Source organism: Poecile atricapillus, chromosome 3 (genome assembly GCF_030490865.1).
Source record: "Poecile atricapillus isolate bPoeAtr1 chromosome 3, bPoeAtr1.hap1, whole genome shotgun sequence".
NCBI lineage: Eukaryota > Metazoa > Chordata > Aves > Passeriformes > Paridae > Poecile > Poecile atricapillus.
Genome location: NC_081251.1, coordinates 45,737,453 through 45,763,397, shown reverse-complemented (window position 1 = coordinate 45,763,397; position 25,945 = coordinate 45,737,453). Strand labels below are relative to the sequence as shown.

Here is a 25,945-nt window from a genome sequence, read left to right as displayed (position 1 = left end):
TATTTGACAAGTTAACAAATAATAACATTTCATTAGTCCATTAAAACACTTTATTACAAGGAAGTGTAGATGAATTATAGCTACACTACATGAAAGTTAATTCTAAGGTGAACAAACTGACCTACTGGAGAGTAGGCATTTTAGAATGTACATCTACTATATCCAGTTTATTTTTAAAAGGTATTTTGTACCTAAAAACTTACTAGATGTCAGACAACTTCAAAAACTTCTAACAGAGCAAACTTCAGAACTATTCTTCTCAGATGACATCATCTTTTTTCAGAGATAGCTGAAGTTTCCTCACAGCTTTTAGCAGCTGAAGAGAACTCCTGCTTTTCTGCCCAGGACAAGGTTTAGACATACTTTCCTTTACAGTGACTGCAATCTGCTTTGCTTCCTTTTGTTCACCACACTTCAGTTTGACATGAATTGCCCCTTGCTTCAATTTCTGAGTTTTTAATTTCTGCACCTAGGGAAAAAAAAAAAAAAAAAGACTACTTAGCATGTTACTCCAAAGAGCCACAGCTGTAGAGCTGACTGGACTTCTACTGAATTCCAAACTACAGATGACTAAGAGACATTAAAAAAGAAGAAAAGTTTAAACTTAGTAACCTTGCACAGTCGTCTCACTGTAACAGAAAACTGACCTTGCCCACACAGAAACCACCACAGAAAACTGACCTTACCCACACACAACTGGCTGTTGAATCCCACTGCTCCCTAACATAAAAATGCTTGCTTGAGAGAGCTGGAATATCATCTCTTAATAATCTATATTTACAACAGTCTCTTTCCATTTCAGATTTTACTACACTAATAAAAAAAACCAAACAACTAATAAACCTCTAAAATGTGTACTGTTAATTATCAGTTACTGGATCTAAGCAGCTTACTTTGAAGCCTCCTTAACAAAAGTAGAAAACAGAATAAATAGGGTTAATTGCTAAAGATTTTTTTTTAAATGTCAAATAATGAGTCTTGACTTGTACTTGGCATGAAAAGGTCACTTCCCAAAGATAAAATTAAGCTGGTAGCATTCCAAATGCCAATTTAGGCTTTAAGTCCATTTCCAAAAATAATTAACTTTAATTGCATTTTAGATCATATTATTAACTGTGAAACACAAAGATTAGCATGGCACTTTTAGTATGGCAGGTTCTAGAAAAAGAAATATGCATTAGAAATATTAAGATTGGTCTGTACAAAATACAAATGGAAATGTCTGTGTGCAAAAGCACCAGAAAAAAACCAACAACTTATGGGCAAAGGAGTTAGAGGAATGGCCTGTATTGATGACCAGGGCATGATGGACAGCAATCATACAGACAGCACTATTACAGCATGACCCTAAGGGTTGTGTTCTGACCAGGCTGCACCAGAGCACAGAGGACTTGCCAGAAGATCTGCACACTCGTAAGAGGCAAAGATGACAACCAGGTAGCACCATATTGTATATGCTACACTTCATCATCCCAAAACAAAGGCAAACTGTGGCCATAAAGATATGCAAAACAAAGAAACAAAGGTGCAGTTGTCCACTCTCTTAGGTTCCTAAGAATGAAGTCAGCAAGATTTTGAGGCAACATTGTAGTTGTAATTATCAAAATATCATAAATATTGTTATCAAAAAAACAGCTGACATTGCCAAGAGAAGCAGTGAGGATTCAGCAGTCAATGTCCTTTGTCCATATTGCTAACATGCAAGTCTGATACATCTGCTGTGACATAAAGCACCTCTATGCTTGCAATTATAGGGACAATAAAAAGTTTAAGTGAGTAAAATCCATCAAAAATGAATATGAATAAAACTGGTCGGATTTAAATTAACTACAACCTCCTCTTTTCATAAGGTCTCACATTGAGTTTTGTTTTGTTTCCTGTATAAGCAAGGTTCTCACGTAAGTATTTCTCTTGAAACATAAGATGAAAAACCAGAAAACAATCAGACAGAATTATGGATTGAATGTTTAATCATACGCCCAAACCAAATTGCTACAAAAGAGTTAGTCTGTTCTACTACAGAAGAGGGATTTTATATGGGCATATATGAAAAGTTGTTATCTATGGCTCTAAACTAAATACTGACAGAATGAGGACAGTTTAAGGGTTAAACAAAACTGAAAGGCTTGCCCAGCTATGATTTTGGAGAAGCTCTGGTCAACAGACTAGGTAATAAAAAAGCTTCAATGTTTCAGTAATATAAAAGGCACTTAATCCAGTCTGTACAGGAATTACAGCTTCTATTTTATCATTCCCCTGAGGGACAGGATATAAAGGAATGAAATTTCAACAGTTTGTCTTAACACAGTGAGCAGAAGTGTCACAGTGCAACCCAGCTCTGAATTGCAGAACTGCCACAGGGCAGGAAGCTTTCCCACCAGCATACATTCCTAACTGCCAGTTTTAAGCACTTTTTCTTGATCAAATGAAGAAATCTGAGGTACAAAGATACGAGCCAGCGGTCTAATTTTAATCACCCATACTGGAACATCTTGGTTTAAAACATTCCAGTGACATTCCAGCTGATGACAACAGGAGGCAGAGTTGTGGCAGTCTTTCACCAAAAATGTTTGTAGCTAGAGAGTTTACATTTCATTCTTACAGTAGCCTGATGCTTTTTCAGCTTGGATATTTGTTTTCCTTTCATCTCCATTTGTTTTACAAGGCAATCCAGCTCCTGTTCCAGGTCTTCATGAGCTTGGGAGTCTTGAGTCTCCTGTATCTGCTGCAGTAGTTCTTGATGCTCACTATTAAAGACAGGAATGGCAATATAAGTATTCACAATATTGTCTCCAGGATTTCTTCCTGCAGAAATTCCTAATAATTTTTGTGCAGAGTACAGAAATTCAGCATTATTTCCACTCTCACACAATACACAGTAATGTGGACTACATTAACATGAGAAAGGGAAAAGGCTTTCCCATGAGTCTGATTTTCTCAATTTCCAAATTTTAGCTGATGTCCATCTTACTTCTCCCTCTTCCCACAGGCACAACAATTACATGTGTAATAGTATGCAAAATGAGATATTTGAAAGTGAAAAGCAGCTATGCAGTACAACATTTTCACTTCCTGCCCAATTTAGTGCAGACTTTGAAGGCTTAGTGTAATACACAAAAGTATTTTTTGAATGAGTGCATTCAAGTTACAATTTTTCTGACAAATTATTCAAATTAAAATATTCTACTCAAAAAGATTTACAGCAAAGTGGGCTGCTTAATTAAACCAACGAGATTAAGTAAAAGAAATTGTGTTGATCTTGATACCCAGATACCCAAACAAGTTGAAGCTAGAGACCCCCTCTTAGATAAGTAATCCCTTTACAAAGTTAAGAGCTTCTTTTCTGACTTCTAAGTAACTGCTTCTCCTTGACAGTTTAAGTGAAGCAACTGGTTGTTGCTGTTAAAAAAAAACCAAACCTGTCCTTGAACTGCCATGAGTAAGCCAGGCATTGCTTTTTGAACATGAGATTGCTTGCCAGCTTAAATTTTACCACATCAAGGACTTCAAATCAGCGTCAACATCCTAACTGGTTTAATCAGCACATCCTCTTCTGTTCAAATCCCAGCTCATTGTGTTAACATGTCTGCTATGACCAGCTACAGAGCTTTGGCTCACAGTCCCACAAGCCTGCATCAATGGGAAGATGCCCAAGAACACAACAGGTTGTAATCCACATTTACTTGCATGGATAGAAAGATACATACACTCCCATCTGAAGTGTTAGCTTCATCCCCACCCTGCCCATTTTCTGGCAGGAGACCGTCCCTCTTTCCCAACCCCCTCACAGGACCAGCAAGTTCTCCTGCTATCAACAAGCAAAGGGTATGAGCACCGGACTGACTCAGCACAAAAGCCTGGCAGGTACACCACTAAGGAAAGAACACAGAGTGAGTACAAAGGAACAAGAGAGACGTTGTGACAGGACTGTTCATGCCAGAGCTCTACTAACCCATCCCACCACCCAGACTTACTGCAGCCTGCAGGCCTACTCAATATTGGCACCACCTTTGCAGCCTTCTCCAGGAGAAAAATTTTGGTTTACTCTGTTTGTTTGCATGTTTAAAATGTCTAAAAAGCACAGGTCTGAAAGGTTTTTCAATTTGCTGCAGCTGCTACTTCAGCAGCAGGTTGTTTAAATACAGGATGTGGAAGCAGAAAAACAAGACGACTGAAACACCAGGACAGAAAGAATTTTTTGAATGAGAAAAATCCTACTAGTCAAGCCTACTCAGATTATTCTGTTAACAAGTAGTCCCATAGCTAGAACAGGCTAGGCTCGATTATAGCACCCCATCACTTCTCAGGGCTTCCGCTGAAGTCACATTTATTCACACACCAGCGATGGGTACTCACGAGCTCATTTGGCCCAGCTCATCTTGTAAGGCCAACAGAAGGTTTGAAAAGCTCCTGGGTGATGTGGAACAAGAGGACAGAGATTTTGAAAGTGCACTGCGTCCTGAAATCCCAGCTGTAGCTCCTCCTTGTCTTGGCGATGAAATACATGGATTGTGATGCTTCATAATGTGCAACACACTTTGTACGTTTGCACTGACAGAATGGCTGGAGCTGACAGACTTAAAGAAGAGTTATCAGTGGCTTACAGAGGTAATTAACAACTACACAGCCTTACTCAAACTGTAGATGTCACTTTAGTGAGAACAGTGATTTTCACCTACCTTCCCAGCCACAAAAGGTAGTTCACCAGCCCTTACATGTAATTGTGAAAGGTGCATTTTCTTCATTGTTGGATTTCTCTGCCATGAGCCATAAGAAAATATAAGACAAGAAATTCCAATCTACTGACTCAAGAGTACAATCTTAAACTTTTTTTTAGTAAGTAAAATTCAAGTAAATACACAGTACAATACAGTGAAATGCATCACCTGTTTTCTTCTGGTTTTAAAAAAAAATATTTTCCCTCCTGTATGTGTAACAAGTAAGACTTTCCAATAGCTGACACAAGTAAATTTTACTCCATATACATGTAGGAGATTGTTTAACAATTAGGCTAACATCAAAGGAATTGAACCTTGTTCACTTCAGTTTTCAGAACCACAATTGCAAAATTTTGATTGATCTGGAACAAGTGTTGCAAAATAAAGTCTCTTGATTTCAGTAATCCCCCCAAAACACACCATCTTAAGATGCTGAGCTAAAACTCCTTTGGAAACTAATTTTGCCAGGTAAACTGAAAGGCAGCTAAGACAGGACATGGGGGATGGCAGCAAGACTTTAATGGAGGTAACTGTCAAGCTGGTAAGGCAAGGTTTTCCAGTGATGTCCTACCAGCCCCAGTACCATTTTAATTAATGAAGCAAAGGAAAAAAAAAATGAGGAAAAAGAGTTATTTAGCACTGTTTTTCATTTTAGAAGTGGAGTAAAGTGCAGCAGATGAATCAAGTGGATCTTATATCACCATTTTTCACTAATTCCAGTCTCTGTGCAAGTCAGATGCTATCAGCAACAGTATGCTAATAAAAATTTCCACATTACCTTCCTAGGTTTTTTGTTCTTCCCATTTCCCTTTTCAGGTTCATGTTGAGATGCTACTGAAGATATCAAAATTCTGTTTATATCAAATCCTGCTTGAAGCTGTGGCAATAAGCAAAAAGAAAAACAGCCATTTAATGTAATATTACAAGTATGAAATACAAAGGTTTAATTAATTCTCTGTTTCATGCATGGATAAGAACCAATTAAAGGCACTATTAACTGTCCTGCTTGGAAGGCATAAGCTACTCTTAAAAACTGAACAGATTACTAGGAAGGCAGGGTATCAGGCAGATCTTGCAGCTCTGTCTTAGTATTTCTCATTTTCATATTCAGCTGCAGCAGCAGCTGTATTTTTCCACTGTGACAACCAGCAACTGAGATAAGCCAATCCTGCCACATGCTGAGGATCTGATCATAAAATCCAAATTATATGAACATTTGGCTCTTACAATCTGGGGACAGAAAGAACTAAGCCTGTGTGTGTTACATTGAGGTCAAACCTGCTGGACAATCCTCATATTGCTTGGTGGTTCAAAGTTGCTATCAAGGCCCATGACAAACAGGATGATAATCATTCCTAATTAAACATAGGACAAGGACTTTCTTTTGGCATGTGTTTAGCTGCATTGTTCCAGCTAAACAACGCTGGAGGTCCTCCACTAAAGTGAGAATATTCTGGCTTTTCTGTCATCAAGAGGAAGTGAACCACACCACACCCTGTGCTTCCCAGTCCAGATCCAACAGACCTAAATCCATCCTGCAGTGTATTAAGATGGTACTAACACTACTTTAGGACTCAGTTTACTGCATCTAAATCCTTTCTTGAGGAAATGTTTAGACTATCTGCTCTGGGAGAGTCATTCTTACCATGTTTCACAGAAGATACAATCTCTCTACTAGGCCTTTTGCTATGCAGCAGCAAGCAGTTTAAACAAGCAACCAAAAAACCTGCAAGTTTCCAACTGTGTCATTCTGCTGAATTCTGGAGGTCGTCAGACATCTGGGCTACAAATCTGCATGTTATTTAAAGCTTCCTGGATTGATGAAAACCCATCATCCTTGGATGAGGTATAAGAGCTGACAGCAGTGATGAATTAAATTAAGGCTTTGCTCACATTCTTCCAATATTACCCTTCAGCACTGCAGCCCCCACCCCACCTCAAAGGAATTCCCCCACAACTTGTCTCTCTTGCAGTGGCTGGCTGCTACTTATGCACAACGTGAGGTTTGGAATATGACTACCTTGCCCCTGTAACAAAAGGTTTCATCATTTGCTCTCTTTGACAAATACTCCTCTCTCCAATAGATGCTGGCCCAGCAAACTGATTATGGCTTCAGAAAATAATGAATTATACAAGATCTCATTTCATCAATGAAGTACCACTGATTAAGGTTTTTCCAAGTACAGCCCTATGTATTAGATTTCTACAGATTTTAACATAATAACAAACAGAATAACCAACCTCACTTGGGCTATAAGGTTTCATAAGTGACCACTTACAAATTACTGAAAATTAAGTTAACCTGATTCAGTTACAGATTTTCTAGAAATTAATTTTCTACCTGGGTCACTTAGAGCAGTGTTGAGGCTGATGAACTATATCACTATTACAAACCCAAGTAGAATCTTTCTTCATTGAGATATGCAATACACCTGGCAAGCTTTCTAATATGTAGCTAATAACTGATCTAGGTAGTATTTCAGGAGTTCTGCCTGGGTAATAAACATGAGGAGTTAAAATGTACTAAAACAAGAAGGGCATTTTTAACAGAGAGAATAGCTTTCTTCAGTACTAAAAAGTAAGATAAAATAAAATCTTTTCAGTCTACCTGAGCAGTTTTATCTTGTAATAGCCTATGCTGATGCTCTTCTTTACACAGCTTTTCTTCTAAGTGTTTGATCTTGTCCTGAATTTGAAGGCAAGAATGATTAGTCCCACTTCAGTTTGTCATGCTGAATCAGAAGTCTGGAGGAGCTCACAATTGTAATGTAGGGATAAAACTGGACTGTAGAAATTTTTAAAGCTCAGACTGAAAAGAGGCTCTTACACATGAAGCCAAAGTGGCATTCAGTCAGGAATGCTTTAACAGAGGTAACTTTTGCAAAACTTAGTACTATTAACAGTATGCTACAAAGTGATACTAAATGACTTTCAGACTGTCGTTCCATGCATGCTTACTTCAGCAAGTCTCTGAGTAGCAGTAAGTTTAACACACTCTTTTTCTAGCATTTCAAGCTTTTCAAGTTTTGCACGCAGTTCCAGCCGGTTCTGATCTTCCTCTTTCTGAAGCTGAGTCTGGAAAAAATAAGCAAGAATGGAGTTGGCAACTGACTGAAATTGTTTCAGACAGCAAGAAAACCACCAAACCACCCCACACCAGAGTAAAGGTGTTTAATTAGTTTAAATTCCATATTTTTTAAATTGCAAAGTGATGAAAAATACCAGGCAGACAAAGACAAACTTAAGCTTCCAGCAGCTTTTTTGTCTACCAAGTGTGCAAGTATTAGCATGGTTTTGCTCATTAGGAGTTCCACCCAGGGAGCTTTTCATACAATTCATTGAATGGTTGTCATCAGCCATACACTAAATTGATTCTGTTTGCTAGCAGCCTGAGCAGAGCTGAGGAAAAACAATGACCACAAAAAACTTCGGATCCTACACATTTCTATACTCTTGAACTGCGTCACTACTCTCTTATTATGTTAAAGGGCTTCACCTGTTGTTCTAAAATCATTTTCTTTTCCAGTTCTGCACTGGAAACCATTTTTCTCATGTAATCCAGCTGTTTCTCCAGCAGGGAGCAGCGGGATTGTGCTGCACTTAACTGCATACTTGCATCTACAGAGAGAAACAAGACATTCAGTACAGCAAACGGAGCTACACATTTATAGCCAGCCTGTCATTTCATGGAGGAATTCTCTGTCTTCAAAACAGGCAAGAACAGTTTTGTTAGTCTGAACAAGTCATGTGGTTAAAATGTATTTTATATATAAGACATGAGAATCAAAATGTTTTTTCAAAGCTAGTCCCTAATTTGAATTCCAAAGACATGAACACTGCAGTTACTTTGATTTGTATCAGCAGATACCTAACCAGAATCTGAGAAAGGAGAATCTTTTCTTCTCCTATCTTTTCTCAAGTTAGCAGTGTTATGTAAGCAGCTGCTTGCTTACTGTAGGAGTTAAACATACCACCAGAAACATGCTTAGTCTTTAAAATTGCTTTATGGCTTATGCAATACTCGGTTGATATATGTAAAAAAAAATAAATCTCAACTTGATCCACAATTATCAAGCTCCTGTCCCTCCTCAGTTCTGAAGCAAAAAAACAAAAGGGGGCTGCACTAATTAGCAGTTTTTCAAAACAAAACACTCCCTGGATTATACAGTCTTAGTGTTGCTGTGGCTACACCTTATCACCCAAAAGAAATACCTTTCCTCTGTTGCATCAGCTCCTGATGTGCTGCATCCTTCTCATAGGATTTGTGCTCTAAGACCTTCTTGTACTGAGCAGCTGCTCTGGAGAGGCGGAACAGTTTATCCTCAGCCTGTGACTTCTCCAGCTCTAGACGGTAGATTTTTTCTTGCAGAGCTTTCAGGGCTGCCACTACAGCTAGCAAACAACACAACAGCTACACCTTAAGTAACAGTATTTTGATGATGTTAATCATTATTAGAAAACACTTCATATTACAATAAAATAGCTAAATTTTCTTCCTAGGATCACTCCCAAAATCAACTACACTCCCCATCTGTACACTAGCATATGCAGAACATATATAGGAGAAAATAAATGTGTTTCCTGCATAACTGAGGTATGAAGCTCAAATAAATCATAGCAAATAGAATATTATAGATCCTGGGAACTCTCTTTAAACAGAAGCAGAGAACACAGGTATCCAAGTGAAGTCACAAGTTTCGGTGTAAAGCAACTGGTCTGGACAGATTAAAAAGGGAAAACATGCTCAGAACAGGAGGAAAAATTAGATACAAAGGACAATTCAGCAAAGAACACATTGTTAAATATTTTGTTGTTTCAAAAGGTATTGTTTCAACCTCTAGTATCTTGTATTTGATGATTCTTTAAACCATAGAAACAAGTCTAGAAGATTTTTCTTTCAGCCTCAAATCAGTATGTGTCAAATTCTAACAAAAATAAAAGCTGCAATTTCAGCTACAAGAAAAATTCTGCTAGCTTTATGTCCATAAAGCATACACACCTGTGCAGCTTAAGACATGTTCTGTAACAACTCAAGCTTATTTTCTGACATTTTATAATTAACAGTTTCTCTATTCCAAACTCTCTCATCAAAAGAATACCATCAAATATTGCTACCTCCTTAGCAACTTTCACCATCTTATCATGGATCCATTAAAAAACCAAAAAAAACCTCCCCCAAACCAAATAAAACCACACAACAGCAAAAACCAAACAAACATCAAACAAAAACTCAAAACAAAACAAAAAGCAAATACCAGAAAGCAGAAGGATGAAGTGGGACCACCTTTTCCATCTTTCTATTGGTATGCCAAACATTTCCTTAACCACTTAAGTACATAGCACTAAACTTATCACTGTAATCCAAAAAAAGCCCAAATTCTTCATGACATAAGACCACAGAAATCACAGATTTTTCAGGTGAAGAACAATGATCACATGCACACTTATAGGCTATGTCTGTGCAATGTAGCAAAGTTGTCCATGATAGTAAGTCTAAGTATGGGTATCCTTAAGATTCCCCAGGCTCTACAGATATGTTAAGCCACTGAGCATTTTGCCTTGTGAGCTCCAGAGACTAGTCACCCTTTAAGGCACACAACAACCATATCTCATAGGGACTAACTTTCATGCTGCTAACTTTCCTGGGAGTCTGAATTGTTCAAAAGTTTGCCCAAGGAAACATACCACACAAAAAAACCCAACAAAAACAAACCCTTAGAAGTGATTTTAAGCTACAAGACATCAAATAGCACTATGCAAAGCAAATTTCAGGTCAGTGTACCATACTAATGATCTTTTTTTTTTACTGTATTTGAAGTCATGAACTACTGAGTTTGAAGCATTCTCCTTTGCTTTCAGAGGAAGTCTGACAATTTTAAGTTAAACAAATTTCAAAGCCAAAGTTTACAAGGATGTTAGAAGACTTGCAGAGGTTTCCATTCTAGATGTATGACTTCAGGGAGACTACTCCCTCAGGACACATATACATCCTGTCTCAATGTCAGACTGATAACTGCAGCAAGTCATTGAACTCAGTCAAATAGGATGGGGAGTTTGCTCAAGAGATTTCACGTGGAACAATTAAAAAGACCATGTTAAGGGCATATTTTGGCTATACCTTGGTTATTTGGGAGAGAAGGCCTGCCACCAGCAGCAGCTGTCAACTTCTTTGATTCTATATAAACAAAGGCTTCAGGAAGCATCACATCTGGTGGCTGAAGAAAGCTTCCTATGAAACTGTTCTTTGATTCAGAATCCATAGCCTGTAGAAAGAGAGACATTTAATGACATTATTTCTTTAACAGACTCTTTCAAACATATGTCAATGGGCTGTCCCTGGCCCTGTTTATATCAAACCAGATCAAGAATACCTAAATAAATAAATAAATAAAATTAACAATAATAACAATAACAACAACACCCCACCAGAAGAATCCTCTCTTTTAATGCAATTCCAAAACAATGTTTTTCATAACACTAAACATAGCTTCCTTTGACCAACCAAAATTTTCCAAGGTTTTTCTAGGTGCTTTCTAATAACTTATGTTGATTTTTGTCCTTTTAAAACCCAAGTATTAAGAGTATTTTCTACTAACTGTTTTACAGACTTCAATGTCTTGACTCCAAGTGCTCCCTGCAGAGCAAGCATTCCAGGTTTTACAGCCTGTTTCCATTTGCAGCATCCTTAGTGCTCTTCTCCCCATCTTTCTGGATGTAAAACCAAACTAAATATGGTAAGTAATGTACCATTATTACATAATAAAGACACAGTTCTTCACATTTAGTGTTGAGATAACAGGAGGATATTTAATATGCAATATCCCCAGTATTATCTCCATTATTAGGTGCATATATTAAGTCCTGTTTCTTCACTCCCTTTCCATTCTACCCTTTCACATTCTTTGTTTTATGAGAAGCACATTTGAAGACAGTTCCCACTCTGTCAAATAGCAATTTCTCTTGATACTCAAGATGTGGACAGTGAAATGTACAGAAAATGCTTTAGGCTAATACAACCTCTGCAAAGTTAAAGCAAGTTTGAAATCATCCTGCAGTTCCCTATCAAAGTAGTATCAGGCATTTCACTTGATACACTGCAAGAAGTGAAGAGTCTATACAGCTTAAGCTAATAGAAAAACAGCTTATTTGAAGGTTCAACAATTATGACTGTTGTATCACTCGTGTTTAAAATACAAGGCATGCAACTGGAACAGTCTTCCTGCTTGGGTAAGGCTATTTACAGATTTTAGTCCCCAAGAAAACCACCCAAAGGAGGTATCTAGTAACACGAGGAAGAAACAGATCCAAGACTAGAGCATGCTGATGAAGCACACACCAGAAGAAGCCATTCATACTGGGTGGGAAAAAAGTTTTCAATAACAAAAATATCTTCTAGGAGCACTTGCAGCTCTTATAGCCTGTACCAAAGGCTGTATAATAAAACCAAAAAAATCATCTTCCAGTCACACTGCCTCTTCAAGGCATGCACTAAAATGAAGGCAAGCAGAAATCCTTCTTTCTTCCTCCAACCTGTCATCACAGAGATATCAACATGGGCATCTCTTCACCAGGGCTTGCTTGGGGCCTCCCAACCACCTCCACTTTTGTGTGCTAACACTCCAGAGCTCACACCATTTGGAGCAGCCCCCTGGCCCCAAAGAAGGAGTTTATCCAGGCTACCCTCGAGACACAGGTCTTTTCCAAAGACTTCTCCATGGGGCCCTGCTCAAAGCCAGGCCACAAGCTCTCAGCTCTGGGTTGGCAGCACCAGCCAGCCAGGCACCCCACCATCACTTAGAAGAGGTCCCATCTGGTGACCCCACCACATTTATGGCCACTAAAGCTGTTTATGGGTCTCCCTACCTTTCTCCTGAAGGACTGGGAAAGACCATAAAGGGACCTTAACAGCTGTCCAGGTCTATTGACCATGTCCAACAGCACAAGGGGCAATGGCAGTGAAAGGCACAAAGCAGAGAGCAGCAGAAACCTCAAAACATGGATGAGAAAGTCCTGTGGCCACAGAGGTGATAAGGGCCAAGACAAGAGAGGAAAAGGTCCATGCATGGCACAGTGCATCAGCAGGGAGTTCCAGAAAATAAGAGATAAGCAAACCTTAAAAATTTTCTTGCTGCTATTGAATCCCTTCCCATTGGTGATGAAAAAGACTAGCATAAAAATTAATATATGCACAGGCAAGAACTTTCCTATCACTGCCGTGGATAAAAGGCAACTTTGGAAACAGCAGAGGAAGAAGGTGGTTTTTGCTCACATCATGCAACCTTCTGGCAGTCAGTGTAAGTGGAGACTTGCTTTTCCAACATCCTCCAGTGGAACATGGCTGCCCTGCATGCCTGCACAGCTACACATCAATTACTTTCCCTATTACTGTCACATAAACAAGTTTTGCTGTTTCCAAGGAGATGGGTCTGTGGACGGTTGTAAGGAGGGCAGTGATTCGAAGCAAATAATGAATAAGGGAGGGAATAAAGCAGCACGAAATTTGAGAGTTTGTGGACAAACTCAGTAATACACAGGTGGGGGGGGGGTATGGGGTACACCTATTTGGCAGAAAGGGAAACAAAGCCCTTTTAGTTCTGCAAGTGAAACCAAAGGGAAGTGAAAGAGAAGCAGCCAGCTCACCTGCCTGGTGGTGGTGATCCAGCTAATCCGGTGTGGGCTTCAGCACAAAACCCCACAACTTTGCCAGCACAGCAGGGGATAACAAACACCCTCCAGCTGGAGGGGGGAGCTCCCCAAGCTGCTCCTAAGAGCACAGGCTCAGCAAAGGGTGTGTAAGAAAACACCACAGGATCGAGACACCTGTGTTTGCAGAAACTCTGCTGCAGACACAGTTACAGACGCTTAGCTTTACCACAGCTTCCTCAGATACAGAGACTGTGTGGGGCAGCTGAGGGCATGGTTGCTATAGTGCTTTGAGGCTGTGTCAGCATAATTACTCTGGTAGAGGTGTTCTGGTGTAGACAAGTTCTAGTATCTCAGCAGGTAAATAGAGTTTATAGCAACCAAACTGCACAGGAGGAACGTCTACAACACTGCAGACCTCAGGCAAGGAGATGCATGCCAGGAAAAGGACCAGGTCACTCTACACCAGCAAGACATCCCTAAACATCCTGGGCACTTCCAGCCCACTGCAACAATAAACGTATCAGGAAATAATTAAGTAGTTTGACGTATGCTTGAACGTCAACTGTCTTACCACAACTTTTTCCCCCCAAATATTTAAGCTTCTATAAAACCATCACAACCAGGTTTGCTTTTTAAAAAAGTCTTATACATCAAACTTAAACCACTCTTATTCCATGGTGCTGCTGCCATGGACACCTGGTACACAGTCCTAGAGAGGTGCCTTAAAGCAGATATTGCTTCCCAAACAGCAATGTTTGTACTAATGTAACTCCACAAGGCTTAGGGGGATTTAGCACTTGAACAACACTCATTAAAGCAGCCAGAATATCGTTGTTTGGACAAGCCCTTGGTTGAGGAAAGCAGTGCACTCCTTTGAGCTTGGGCAAGAGCCAAGGGAGAAGCATGCATATTTAACAGAGGCTGACAAAATACCCCAGTTACATGCAGGGGGAAGGGGAAGAAGGAAGAAATGCCTCACTCCCACCCCAGCAGCCTACACTGCTGCGGTGAGCAGGGTGAAGAACTTGTGTTGTGCAGGTCATATCTGGAGTCAACACTGGCCCTTTGGGTTTTTTAACAGGAAATGGCAAAGCCTGTGCTGGTGGATGCAGTAGTGATGTTCAGATACCTGGTGTTATTTTACCCAGAAAAATACAAAGGAACTGGTTCGAATACTGGCTGCAGCAAGCATGGGGTAACTTAGCTGCACCCACGGGCTTACCATGGGTCCCTTCCAACTGGGAATATTCTGTGATTAAACATCAGCCTGGGCAAGCCAGCTAGGAGGCTCACGGAATTCTGTGCCACACATTTGCAACCCTGTGCATGGTGAATGATGCCAGGCATAGCACATTAGCTCTGTGACAGCACTGCTTTAATGAAAATGCTCTGCCCACCCCTTGCCTTGCTGCAGCTGGAGTGCTCAGCCCTGGGGTGTGAACATGAGAATAGCTGGTCCCTTCAGTGGGACTTCTGCCTCTTGGCTCACCATCACATGCAGGCTGAGAGGGAGCTTGCACAAAGTACGCTGGGGAGCAATCCCACCATCAGCTTCATGCCTATATATGTGCCTGTACATTCATGCCTCAGGAGATAGCAAGCCAACTGGAGTTTGGTACCCTAAGAAAAACACAGAATTTCCCATTTTATCACAGTCATCTAAGTACTTATATGATTTACCTTTATACCATTTCTATTTACTTTTGCTGAATATGGCCTGCAGTAAATTCCAGATTACTAGATCGGGTTGCTGTAAAAATCAATTGACATTTTAGTTACTGCTGTCTGGCCCAAGCAAGTATACTAACAGTGGAGAATTACTGAAGACAACTGAAATCCCAAGTATTACACAAAGACCACTTACGGCTTCATCATCCTCCTCCCCTCCTCTGTGTTTCTCCCCTCCAATGCAAGCCACCTCATTACAAAGTTTCAAAAACATGTCTCCTGGAAAGCCCAGAAACATTTTGCCACACATACAATTATGTCTTATACTGTAAAGCAGCATATGGAAAAGCTTTTTCTACATGTAAACAATAGCAGACTCAGGAAATAATGCTGGCTTAACAATCTCCCAAAAGACACGCTAAATGAATACTGTGATAATGTAAGGGACACTTCCACTAAATTCTCTGATGTTTGCTATCTCACAGAGACACTGGTTCATTCAAATTGCTGTGAGGACAATCTTTTAGAACCAAAGAAGGAGATGCTGTCAAAACACCTTCAAAGAGGAAAAAGAAAAAGCAGATCAAAGCATTTTTCAGAAAGAAATACAAAGATATCAATCTTCTGGCCTGACCTGCTGAGCATGCACAATTTATAGCGGGTTTTTTTGATAACTGAAAACAACGTCTTAGATGAACCAAAGACTGATTCAGTGTTTATCTGACATAACAGAAGTTCTAAAGAACTGCCCCAACACAGGCTGTACTGAGAAGCCCCCAAAATTCTGGCTGCTGCCTTGTCTACTTGAGCCAAGCCTTGCTAGCTAAAGGTTATGCAAGAGGCCATTTTTGTGACACAATCCAAACTGGTGCATTTTTTCCCCTTTCACTTTCCTTTGAGAACTGGGAGAAAAGCTTGGTCAGCTGTACTAGCTATGCTGCAACACTCAGCTTTATTCCCAGCAGACAAGAACAGCCCTTCCACAGAGAAGGGAGAGAGGAAAAAAAAAAGAAATAAATAAAGTTGTGGGCAAACTACATTGTTGTTTTGGGAACACCCAGTCTCTAGCATCCTGACACAACCACTTTAATCAGTTTAACCTGAAACACATGACAATGCTCAGAACATATCTAAGCAGCTGATACTCCCATGCCTCTTCTAATATAAGTGGGTTAGACACGAAATGGTGGCAGCTGCAAAACTAATAGGAAGTGAAACCTCACTGAATCAATAAAGCATTTACAAAAGTTTTTGAAGTTTTGTCAAGTTCCACTTTAAATAAGTTCACAGCAAATGCAAATAAAAAAATTTATTAGAAAAATTAAGGAACCTGGGAGTGTTTTGAAAAACTGAGGCAGCCAAATCCATGGGAGGCAGTTTGTTGTACAAACTAAGAGATACACAGTGGCAGTGTCAGAACTGGATACATAAAGGTTAAATTTCCAGTCTCTTCTCTAATACTACTGTAGCAAATCCCATCTGTTCCTGAATATCAAGTCTTATGGAGAACTTTCATACCATCATTGTTTTTCATTCTTGGAAGAAAAGGAAAATAAGTGGCATTCTCTGTTTTCTTATGACAACATATGTACTGTCAAGTAGGATAAAACCTGGCATTTTGATTAAAAAAAACAAACAACTATGAACCACAAATAACCCAACCCAACAAATGCCCAAAACTCCTAAGATTTTTCACTGTGTCAGCATTTCATTTCTAAGCATTCACACTGATATTTCTCTACTTCCTGTTTACTAGAGAGAAAAGAGAGAAAGAAAAAAAAAAAAAAGGAAGAATGAAAATGGAATGAGTTACATGAGTATTTTGTGAACAAGGCAAAGAAATAACCTTGTGGAGAAATAACCTGTGATTTTTTAACAAATTTTTGGGGAATAGATTCTAACCTGGCAGCATATCAAGCATGCAAACTTGGGTCAAAATGTTATTAGAGTTTTGCTGTTTTCTTCAATGAGTACAGCAGACCAAATTCCTCATCCAATTGGGCCTTCATCCAAAAGCACATGATACACTCACAATCCTTGGTGGGGAAATCAAGTTGGTGTAAATTGCTTTAACCTCTATGTGCAGATGATAACTGAACTTAGCATTTAAAGGAGCAAGACTGCAAATTCCCATCTAGTAATAATTGCTATCTTAGCATGAAAACATTTAGCCTGTAATACAGTGCTATCAAAATAGTACATTTATATATCTTGAATCAGTCCAAAGTAATTAAACATAATATTTTTTGCAATAAGCATCAAACAAAACCCAAACACTATAAAGGGTCACTAATATACTTCCTCACTTTACCCACAGTTCTGTTCCTCTTCTTTCACGTATCTTCTGTTAAATTTGGGGTTTGTCCCTCATCTCCTTTTTCTTTATTGTGTTTACATGATCCTATTACTTTGTTCCTTGCCATTTGGTTTTCTTTTTCTCCTACTCCCTCTTCTAGCATAAAAATCTAGGATTTTTCCAAAGTAAAAATACGCATTTCCAATCCCCCCCAACCAAGATTAACTATCTAGTTTCCTCCTTTTATACTTAAAATCCAGTCCTAAGAGATACTGCTTGCTCTTAATATACTGACTGATATGGAAATTTAAGGTGTTCTCCTCAGTACTCTACATGAAGAATGTAAAAGCTATTTTTTGTCCACTCTTGTTTCCTGCTAATGCCATCACACTGTCTTCCATATGTAGTTTCTTTAGTCTGTCCTGATAGATTGGAAAGCAGGAAGGAATTTCTGGCTTTGGCTATAGACCCTTGGGAAAAGAAAAAAAAAAAAAGAAGGTTTGCTGTTGTGTAAAGGGAAGGTTTTCCAGAGTACTGACTCCAGTATAAAAGACTTTATCCGTGCACAGGCAGAATTAGATATTAGAAAGGCAAATGCAAAAAGGAAAAGGCATATTAGGGTAGGGCAGGGCAAATAAAAGGGTGGGTTGAAATGACAATCATAGTGAAGAAATGTAAGAAGGTGTTGCAGGTGTTGATTCATTCACAATAAACTCTTTTATTGCATGATAATTTTCACTTTTTATGTCTGAAATATCTAATGGTATCACTGAAAGATGGTTTTGAACGTTGCAACTTGCCCTCTAGGCAGATGAAACACACAGATTGTGTCCCCACTGCTGCCTTGGAATTTATTTCTAAAGTAAACTTCTGTTTTTACCAATACTTTCGGGGAAAGTGTCAGTCTCTCCATCCACTATCCTTTAACCTAGCCTGAAGATGGAGTAGGAGGTAGATTTTAGACAGATAACTACAAAAGCTTGACATGGATGAGCAGAGAAACACAAAGAGGGTAATTATTTATAGGGTTTGTCTCTTTTTACCAACTACCACACCCACATTTTTTTCATATATACCTGTGCTACTGATAGCTAGGCACCTGGGAAGGAACAAAAACTCCATCCTGCATTTGTATGTCAGGAAGCCTAACAGAATGAGAAAAAAAAAGAACAAAGTTAGCAAGGAAAAGGAAAAGCTAAGTTTTATATCAGGCAAGAAATTATTCCCAAAATCCTATTTTGTCTGAAATAGTTGTCTTCTAATATGCAGAAAAAATAAAAGCAGATCTGAATTAGAGCAACTCCTCGATCTTATTTTGGAGACCTATTTTGTAGAAGAATGATTTTTAAAAATATCATCTGTTTATACGACTCAGAATAATCTAACATCCATGTTGCACATCCTGAACAGGCACAATATTTTAGGTATTCATGCCAAATAGTTTGAATATCATATGGTATAACGAGTATTCAAACATGCAGAAATGGTTTTATCACTACTTCTGCCCCAAGTTGCCTGGGGAAACTTAAAACAGTCAAAGGCATTACTTGTTTCATATAATCTGTATATTTAAACTTGCATGGCTTTGGAGATACAGAAAAAACCAAATGTGAGTAAGATGCTACAAAATCCCATGCAATGCTGCAGGTAGAAAACCAACTTCAATTGAATATAAAGTTTTTAATAGGCATTTCTTTCCTGTTCATTATATGCAGTTTCTGAATGCAAGGAAATTTAGTGGATCTCTAGGTTCTTGACTTCAATTCTTGCCGTTCTGTGTGACCTTAATAAATCAGAGGGTTGGGACTGGTAAGGGACTGATGTTTCAGGATACACATGCCTTTCAGGCTCAGGGCTGAGCATGGCAATGACAGGCTTACATTCCCTGCATGAAAAAGAAATGCAGCTATAGATCCAAAACAAGCAGCACACTCAGTGAGGAGCTAACAAGATCTTCGGTTCAGGGTGAGGAAACTCTGAACACAGCCGTGGGTGAAGTCCCACTCTGGTGCTTGGCACCTTTATCTTCTTTGGACTCAGAATTTGGAGTCCTCTTCTAGCAGTGAGTGCCAAAATCTGTTCTTTAAAACAATGAATAAAGACGCCCTGTAGCTTTTCTGGTCTGTGACTTCAGTTCATGTGGCTGCTGGTCACAGCATTTTTCTTTGTGTTGTTGCTGGAAAACACCAAGGTCGGTGTTAACAGCCTGCCAAAGGTGCTTAAAGGGCCTTTCGGGCTGTCAGCAGATATGAAATTCCCAATAAGCAATGTTCCTTTTCTTTTAAAGTGCAGCTGGAGGAAACAGTGTCCACCTTCTCTGTGCTGCTACCCCAGTGGCCAGAGCATTGGCCAGGAAGTGGGAGTTGCTGGGGAGCATTCATGCCTCATCCCTGACCACCATGCTAGACTGGGAGGAGGAAGAGCAGGAAGGAAACAGGGAGTCACCACCTTTTCGTTTGAAGTTATGACCCTGTTCCAAAAAGTATGTAAGTCTCAAACAAGGACAAGGCAGCTGAGGCAAAAGAGTAAAACAAGGAGGTGTCTTATCTAGTTCAATCATCAAAACAGGGTCCTGGGGTTAATTTATGCATTTCTGTAGTAAATAGTTCCTGGATAAAAAAAGAGCACTGGCTTGGGAAAAGTTATCAGAAACCAGGAATAAGTGCCTACAGATCCCTGTGTCTCCTTCCTTCTAGTTCACACTAGTGCCACACATTTGCCATCCTTTCAAATAGGGCACAAATTCAACAACTGAGGTGATGAATGCCTCCCTTCCATTTTGTAATCCTCCTGAGCACCTGGGACACTTTCCTGGTAGTTAAGAGGTGCTGATGTAAATGCCTTTGAGCTAAAAGGCAATTCTTTAATCCCTGAGTTACTGTACTGAAGGTGAGTACTCTACCAAACTCTGCCAAGCACTGCAGCCATCTGTGGCTACAATAGAAGAACCCGACTTGTTGGGCTTGGAGAGGTTCCACTCAGCAGGACCTCTCTTACAGCTGCTCCACCTACTTCCTAGATCACAAATGGGAACAAAGGGGACACAGGTTCCAAGGTACCCAGTTTGGGGCAATTCTGAACATTTCTACCCAAAACCAGATTAACAAAGAGTTCAGTTGGCTGCTCAGAGGAGCTTTTCAGAACTGCAGTTTTAGTTTACCCATAACATTTTCTTAGTCCTCAGTGCTTCAGGACTCATTTATACAGTTGAGTGTAGTCAGAGAGTTGGCAGAATCCAGCAGGACTTCAAGTGGCCTGTGGCTCTGACCTAGTTCTAGTTCATAGCCCAACTCTTCTCAAAGCACCCCGCTCTTCACCATGAACTATTCCACAGACTTTCTGCATGGAAGATTTGGTCTCCTAAGAAGAAGCTGGGGTCTAATTTACCCATCTCTGCTGTATTTGTGACCCCTGAGGAGGCAGGGTGCCAGGGTTTGGTGCAAATGTACACCTGCAACACATTAGATATTTGTATATCTAATGGCAGAACCCATTAGATATACAAACATGCTCAGAAGCAAAAAAAGGCCACATCTTGTCCCAAACAGAATGGTTTGGGATTGACACCAAACTTGAGCCTGGTTTCAAAGGCACTAGAGGAGTAGCCTCTGGCTTTTTGGTGTCTCTTCACAAAACAGGAGTCACAGAACTTTGTTTTCCCAGAGGGTAGCTGTGAAGAAAAATGCATTTTACTCTGGAGTGCCAATTACTGTGGCAACATGCCAAAACACAGATCTAAAAAGGGAGGGTGAACTTTTTGAAGAGTCATCCCATTCTAGGTATTTAGCAACTGGAATGAAGTAAGCCTTAACAAAATCAGGTGTAAAGGAAAACAGTTGAAGGAATGTAATTTAAAAAGCAGTTCCTTCTAGACTGCACAAGTTTTACTGTGTTATTAGTTCTCCAGTATTTGACTAAACACATTCTGGAGTAAAGTGCTCTTTTGTGACTTACAGAAACTTGAATGAACTTTTAAAAGTAAATATAATAGATTTTTGATCTTATATCTTAGAAGGGACATGAATAAAATTACTAGATATTGTATTTTCAAAAATAATTCTGCTGTTGGATGTCATCTTCATACAGCTAGAGAAGCTCTTATCTAGTTAAAAAAAAAAAAAAAGGAAGTTGATAAATCATGAAGGAAGGAAATACTGAGGTTTAAAACAGCCACAAATTTGTTTTTCTTCAGCTTATCATTTTGAAAACTCAACTGCTGTAACTCTGGATGAGTTGCCAGATTGTTTCCTTCATAATTGTGCCTCTCTTATCCATTCTTTAGGGATCAAAAACAAGCATATTAACTTCAGTCAGTGAACATGCAAATCAAACAAACACATTCCCCTAACTCTGGGCTCTGATTAATTCCACTGGTAGCCTTTGACCTTGATTTCCACAATGTCTTGCAGTGCATAAAGAAGCTTGACCTGGTATCAGAAAACTGCAGAGATTTGGTTTGGAAAAAAAATAAAGCCATCCTCATCACTATTCCCCAAGTACTACATTAAAATCTATAAAACAAAGGGCTGAAATCTGAAGTTTAGGCCTTGGAGCCAGTTTCACAATCTGTTTCCTGTAGCCAGAGTTCATTTGGAGCCAGTGGAAAAAACAGCTTCTAAAAGATAAAAGGCAGTGCTGTGACTTTCAATCAATCTTGGCATTCAGTGTGTGAATATAGCTGTACCAAAGTCTAAAACACCAAAGTTGCAGTTCTGATTCTGGTTCATTCTGATCTTAGATGTAGTCACTGTCAGAGACACCCAACATCTCATGATGGGAAAAATAAGATCTAGCCAACTTCTGGAGATCAAAATTTAGATAGAAATAAAGCAAACAGATGTGACATGCCCATTCACAGGAAAATGGGAGACCATAATGAGTGACAACAGAATGGGATGGGAAGCTGAAGTGGCAGTTAATGTAAAAACAAAACAAACAAAAACCCCTCCAACAACATAAAAGGCACTGGCAGAACTATTTTCTTTGAATCCATCAGTTATGGTGGGTGGAGGCCTCAAGTACTTAGAGAAGTCAAGACTCATATTTATTACAGGTAGTGCTGATTTCAGCAGATACATTGTTCACAAGGGTGCCAAAGGCCTGGAGGAAGCAGCTGTGTGAAGCAGTCCAGGCCTGTCCACCCTACTGAACAATGGCAGTGCAGCCTCCTTGCAGAAAGGGCTTTATGGGAAAAAAGAGACTGGTCTTCCTTCAAAGGTACAGGTAAATGCAAGTTTTAAAGCAGCAGTTCCAGAAATCAAAGGGATGTCAGATGAAGAAATCAGATTCTTTACAAATAAGAGACCTGTCGATGGACGGTGTTGGTGAGCCAGCCCAGACTATTCCAAGACTCAGAAGTGGTTTCTGTGTCTTTCTGTGGCATAAGAATAGCTTGTTCTGCATTTATCTTCAGTTTTGACATCTGAATTTTAGAGTGGGAAATGTGTATGTGAGAAGCTAAAAATAATTATGCAAGACCCTGTGTAGGCCCAATGTCCTGTTTCTAATTTACTCCCAAGTATTCTTTTGCCTTTCTGCATACTCAAAATTTTAATTTCATGATTGCTTCAATGTGACAGCTGCAAACAGTCCTGCCCTTGTTTTCTTCTCTTCTTCTCTGCCAAGAGGTGAAGTGGATCAAGGAACTGACTTGGCTGAAAATTAAAATTTATCATAAACAGCACTTTTTTTTTTTTTTTTTCCCCTTCCCCCGCAGGAAAAGCAAGGGAAACAGCGATACCAGCCTCTTTAGTGGCAGACTAAATCACAGAACGGCTGAGCTTGGCAGGGACCTCTGGAGACCATCTGGTCCAGCCCCCACCAGCCAAGCAGGGCCACCCAGAGGGGGCTACCCAGCCTGCCCCGTGTCCAGGCAGCTTTCGGATATTCCCAAGGACAGCAAGTCCACAACCTCCCTGGGCAACCAGTGCCAGCGCTTGGACACCCTTACAGTAAAATACGTGCTTCCTGATTTTCAGAGGGAACCTCCTGTGTTTCGAGTCCCTTGCCTCTGATACCGCCATCGGGCACCTCCGAGAACACCCTGGCTCCATCCTCACTGCACCTTCCCTCTAGGCACATATAAAAGGCCAGATATATACAAGGGTAAGATTTCCCCCCGCAGCCTTCTCTTCTCCAGGTTCATCAGCCCCTGCACCATCCCCTGCCCTTAACTTGGATGAAAACATCGCGGAACTGCTGCTCCATGTGAGCAACAATTCCAGGGATTTCTCCCCCCGCCCCAGTCCCTCCTTTATCCCGAGTGTTGACGGGACTGTGTTTCCCAATCGCCGATACTTCTTCCCTTCCCGCTGACGCGCGTACTTAAGGACACATCCCAGGCTCCGCCTCCGACACGCCTTCGCGGTCCTTGAAACGCCTGCGTGCCGAAATGCTTGCCGGTGCAAAGTTCTGAGGCAAACCTGCTACGGGGACTGCTTCACCCCCGGCTGCCGGCACCCATCGGCGCTCCATAACCTGCTGCGATAGAGCGCAAAACCCCCCAAAACCCTGCCGAACGGGATGACGGCAATACCGTCCGCGCATCCCGCGGCGAACGCTCTCCCTTCCCCCGCGGGATCCTGGCCCTGCGCCGCGCTGCCTGCCGGGACACGTAGTCTTCCCCCACGAGGAGCATTGGCCCGCCCTTTGGCCGGACTACATATCCCGGCAGCCCCTCTAGCACTGCCGCTTCCCACTGCGATTGGGCCCTCCGTTTGCGAGTGCTGAAAGACGATTGGCTGACCTGCGTGTCTGTCATGTGGTCTCCCCGTACTGGGCGGGGCGATCTCCCCCCAACCCGAGCGAGGGGACTGCCGGGGGTCGGTGGCGGTCCCGGCGGGGAGGGCTGAGGGGCCGCCCCGGGAGAGGCAGGGCCGGGGCCGCCCCTTTCCTCCATGCCCGGGGCAGGGAGGAGGAGCCGCCGGCGCCGCGGGGTGGTGGCCGCCCCTCTCCCCGTCGGGAAAGGCGAAGCCGCAGCGGCGCCGCTCGCTCGGCAGCCCCGGCGCGGGAGGGCGGCGGCTGTCGGGGGCACCGGCCCGTGCTGCCCCCCATGCGGCGCGGGCAGCGGGCTCTGCGCTCGCCGCGGCCGCGCTCGTCGTCGTCTGTGTGGGCGGGCTGGCGGCTGCCGGGAGCCCGCCATGGGGCGGCCGCGCCGGGGCTGCTGAGGAGGAGGAGGCGGCGGCTGCGGCGGGGGAGCAGCGGCCGGGCGGCCCCATGGAGGAGCGGGAGGGCGAGGTGCGCTGGGACGGGCTGTGCAGCCGGGACGCCGCGGCCCGCGACGCCGCCCTGGACACCATCGGGCAAGCCGTGCTCCGCCGAGCAGAGAGCATCGCCTCCGGGGCGGCCGCCGACGGGCTGCCGGTGCCCGCCGCCCGCGACGGGCTGGGCGAGGCGCTGGCCCGCCTGCTCATGCTGTCCCGGAGGTGCCCCTTCCCCGACGTGAGGGAGAAGAGCGAGGCGATCCTCAGCGGGGTGCAGGTGAGCGCGGCACACCACCCCCTTCGGCTTTGGGACCGGGCCGGGGGCTCTCCCGTCCCACGCAGGGCACCTTCGGGTTTCATCGGTGCGACGAGGTGGGCTCGTCGATTTATTCCTGCAATTAATTCGTGCTAAGTGCTCTCCGCCCCTTCGGCTCTCTCCCCGAAGAAATATTTGGAAAAGTGTTATTAAAAGGCGGGGGTGGAGAAATTTCACTGGAGACACTCAGAAAACACCTGGATGCGTTCCTGTGTCGCCTGCTCTAGGTGACCCTGATTTGGCAGTGAGGTTGGACTGGATGATGTCCAGAGGTCCCTTCCAACCCTGGCTATTCTGTGAAAAAACACGAAGTCTTTCAGTGCAATCCAGCAGAGAGGATTTGGCAATGAATGGCTGGAAAGTTGGGGCATCCCCAAGGAAGCACTAAAATCACAACTTTAACACTCTAGTTTCAGTCTGTATGAGCAGTGCTGTGGTATTACCCGGGTAGCTTTAACAGAAAAGCAGGAAGGATTTGGGTATTATCATTAGTGTTGCCAGTTGAAAATATAGATGGGAAGTTTTGGAGCTTTTAAAAGCTGTGTGAGCTTGTTAAGGCAGAGCCCGTCAGAATGCCCTTCTTGTTTATTGGTAAATACTTTCTCGCTGGCACCGATTGGATCCAAACTATTTTTTTTTTTTCATAGCTCATAGGCAGCCCAGCCAATAGAGGGTTACATTTACTGACCTAATGCTAACAAAAATAAATGTTACTTTGTACTCTTGCAGTCTAATTATAGTTACTTGCATTGCGATTGTCTTGCTCACCTCAGGTTTTTGTGCAGGTCTTGGAATTCTTGTGTCAACGGGCCCATCAGCACTTCTAAAAATACTACTTTTAGCTGCAGAGTAGGAAAAGGAAATTTGAATATTTCTTTTAATCACAAGTGAATACCTAGAGCTGTGCTTGGAGATAGCTGTCTGATTCTCACTACTGTGCTTGTTCTCCTGAACTTTAACAGGTTGCATGTAGGGAAATCCAGGGAAACATAATAATAATGCATGAAAGTATTATAGATATAATAATTTATACATTATACACGTAAATATGCATAACATAAAAAGCATTATATGTTATCATATCTATAGAAACATATTT

General features: G+C 41.6%; 2 protein-coding genes across 2 annotated transcripts in view; one reads left to right on the top strand and one right to left on the bottom strand.

Moving 5' to 3' along the window:
- Positions 1-24,469, bottom strand: CEP57L1 (centrosomal protein 57 like 1). Its single transcript, XM_058836097.1, has 11 exons — positions 24,074-24,469; positions 10,837-10,981; positions 8,931-9,110; positions 8,215-8,336; positions 7,677-7,793; positions 7,327-7,404; positions 5,497-5,595; positions 4,680-4,757; positions 4,357-4,577; positions 2,603-2,747; positions 1-469 (listed from the first exon to the last, which is right to left on the bottom strand). The coding sequence occupies exons 1-11, from the start codon at positions 24,467-24,469 to the stop codon at positions 260-262; spliced, it is 1,791 nt and encodes a 596-aa protein (XP_058692080.1). The 3' UTR covers positions 1-259.
- The window catches only part of SESN1 (sestrin 1), a 78,019-nt gene continuing 76,481 nt past the window's right edge, over positions 24,408-25,945 (top strand). The window contains exon 1 of the mRNA XM_058836099.1: positions 24,408-24,807. Within this exon, the coding sequence (XP_058692082.1) occupies positions 24,544-24,807 (264 nt within the window). The 5' untranslated portion in view covers positions 24,408-24,543. The remainder of the gene's footprint in view (positions 24,808-25,945) is intronic.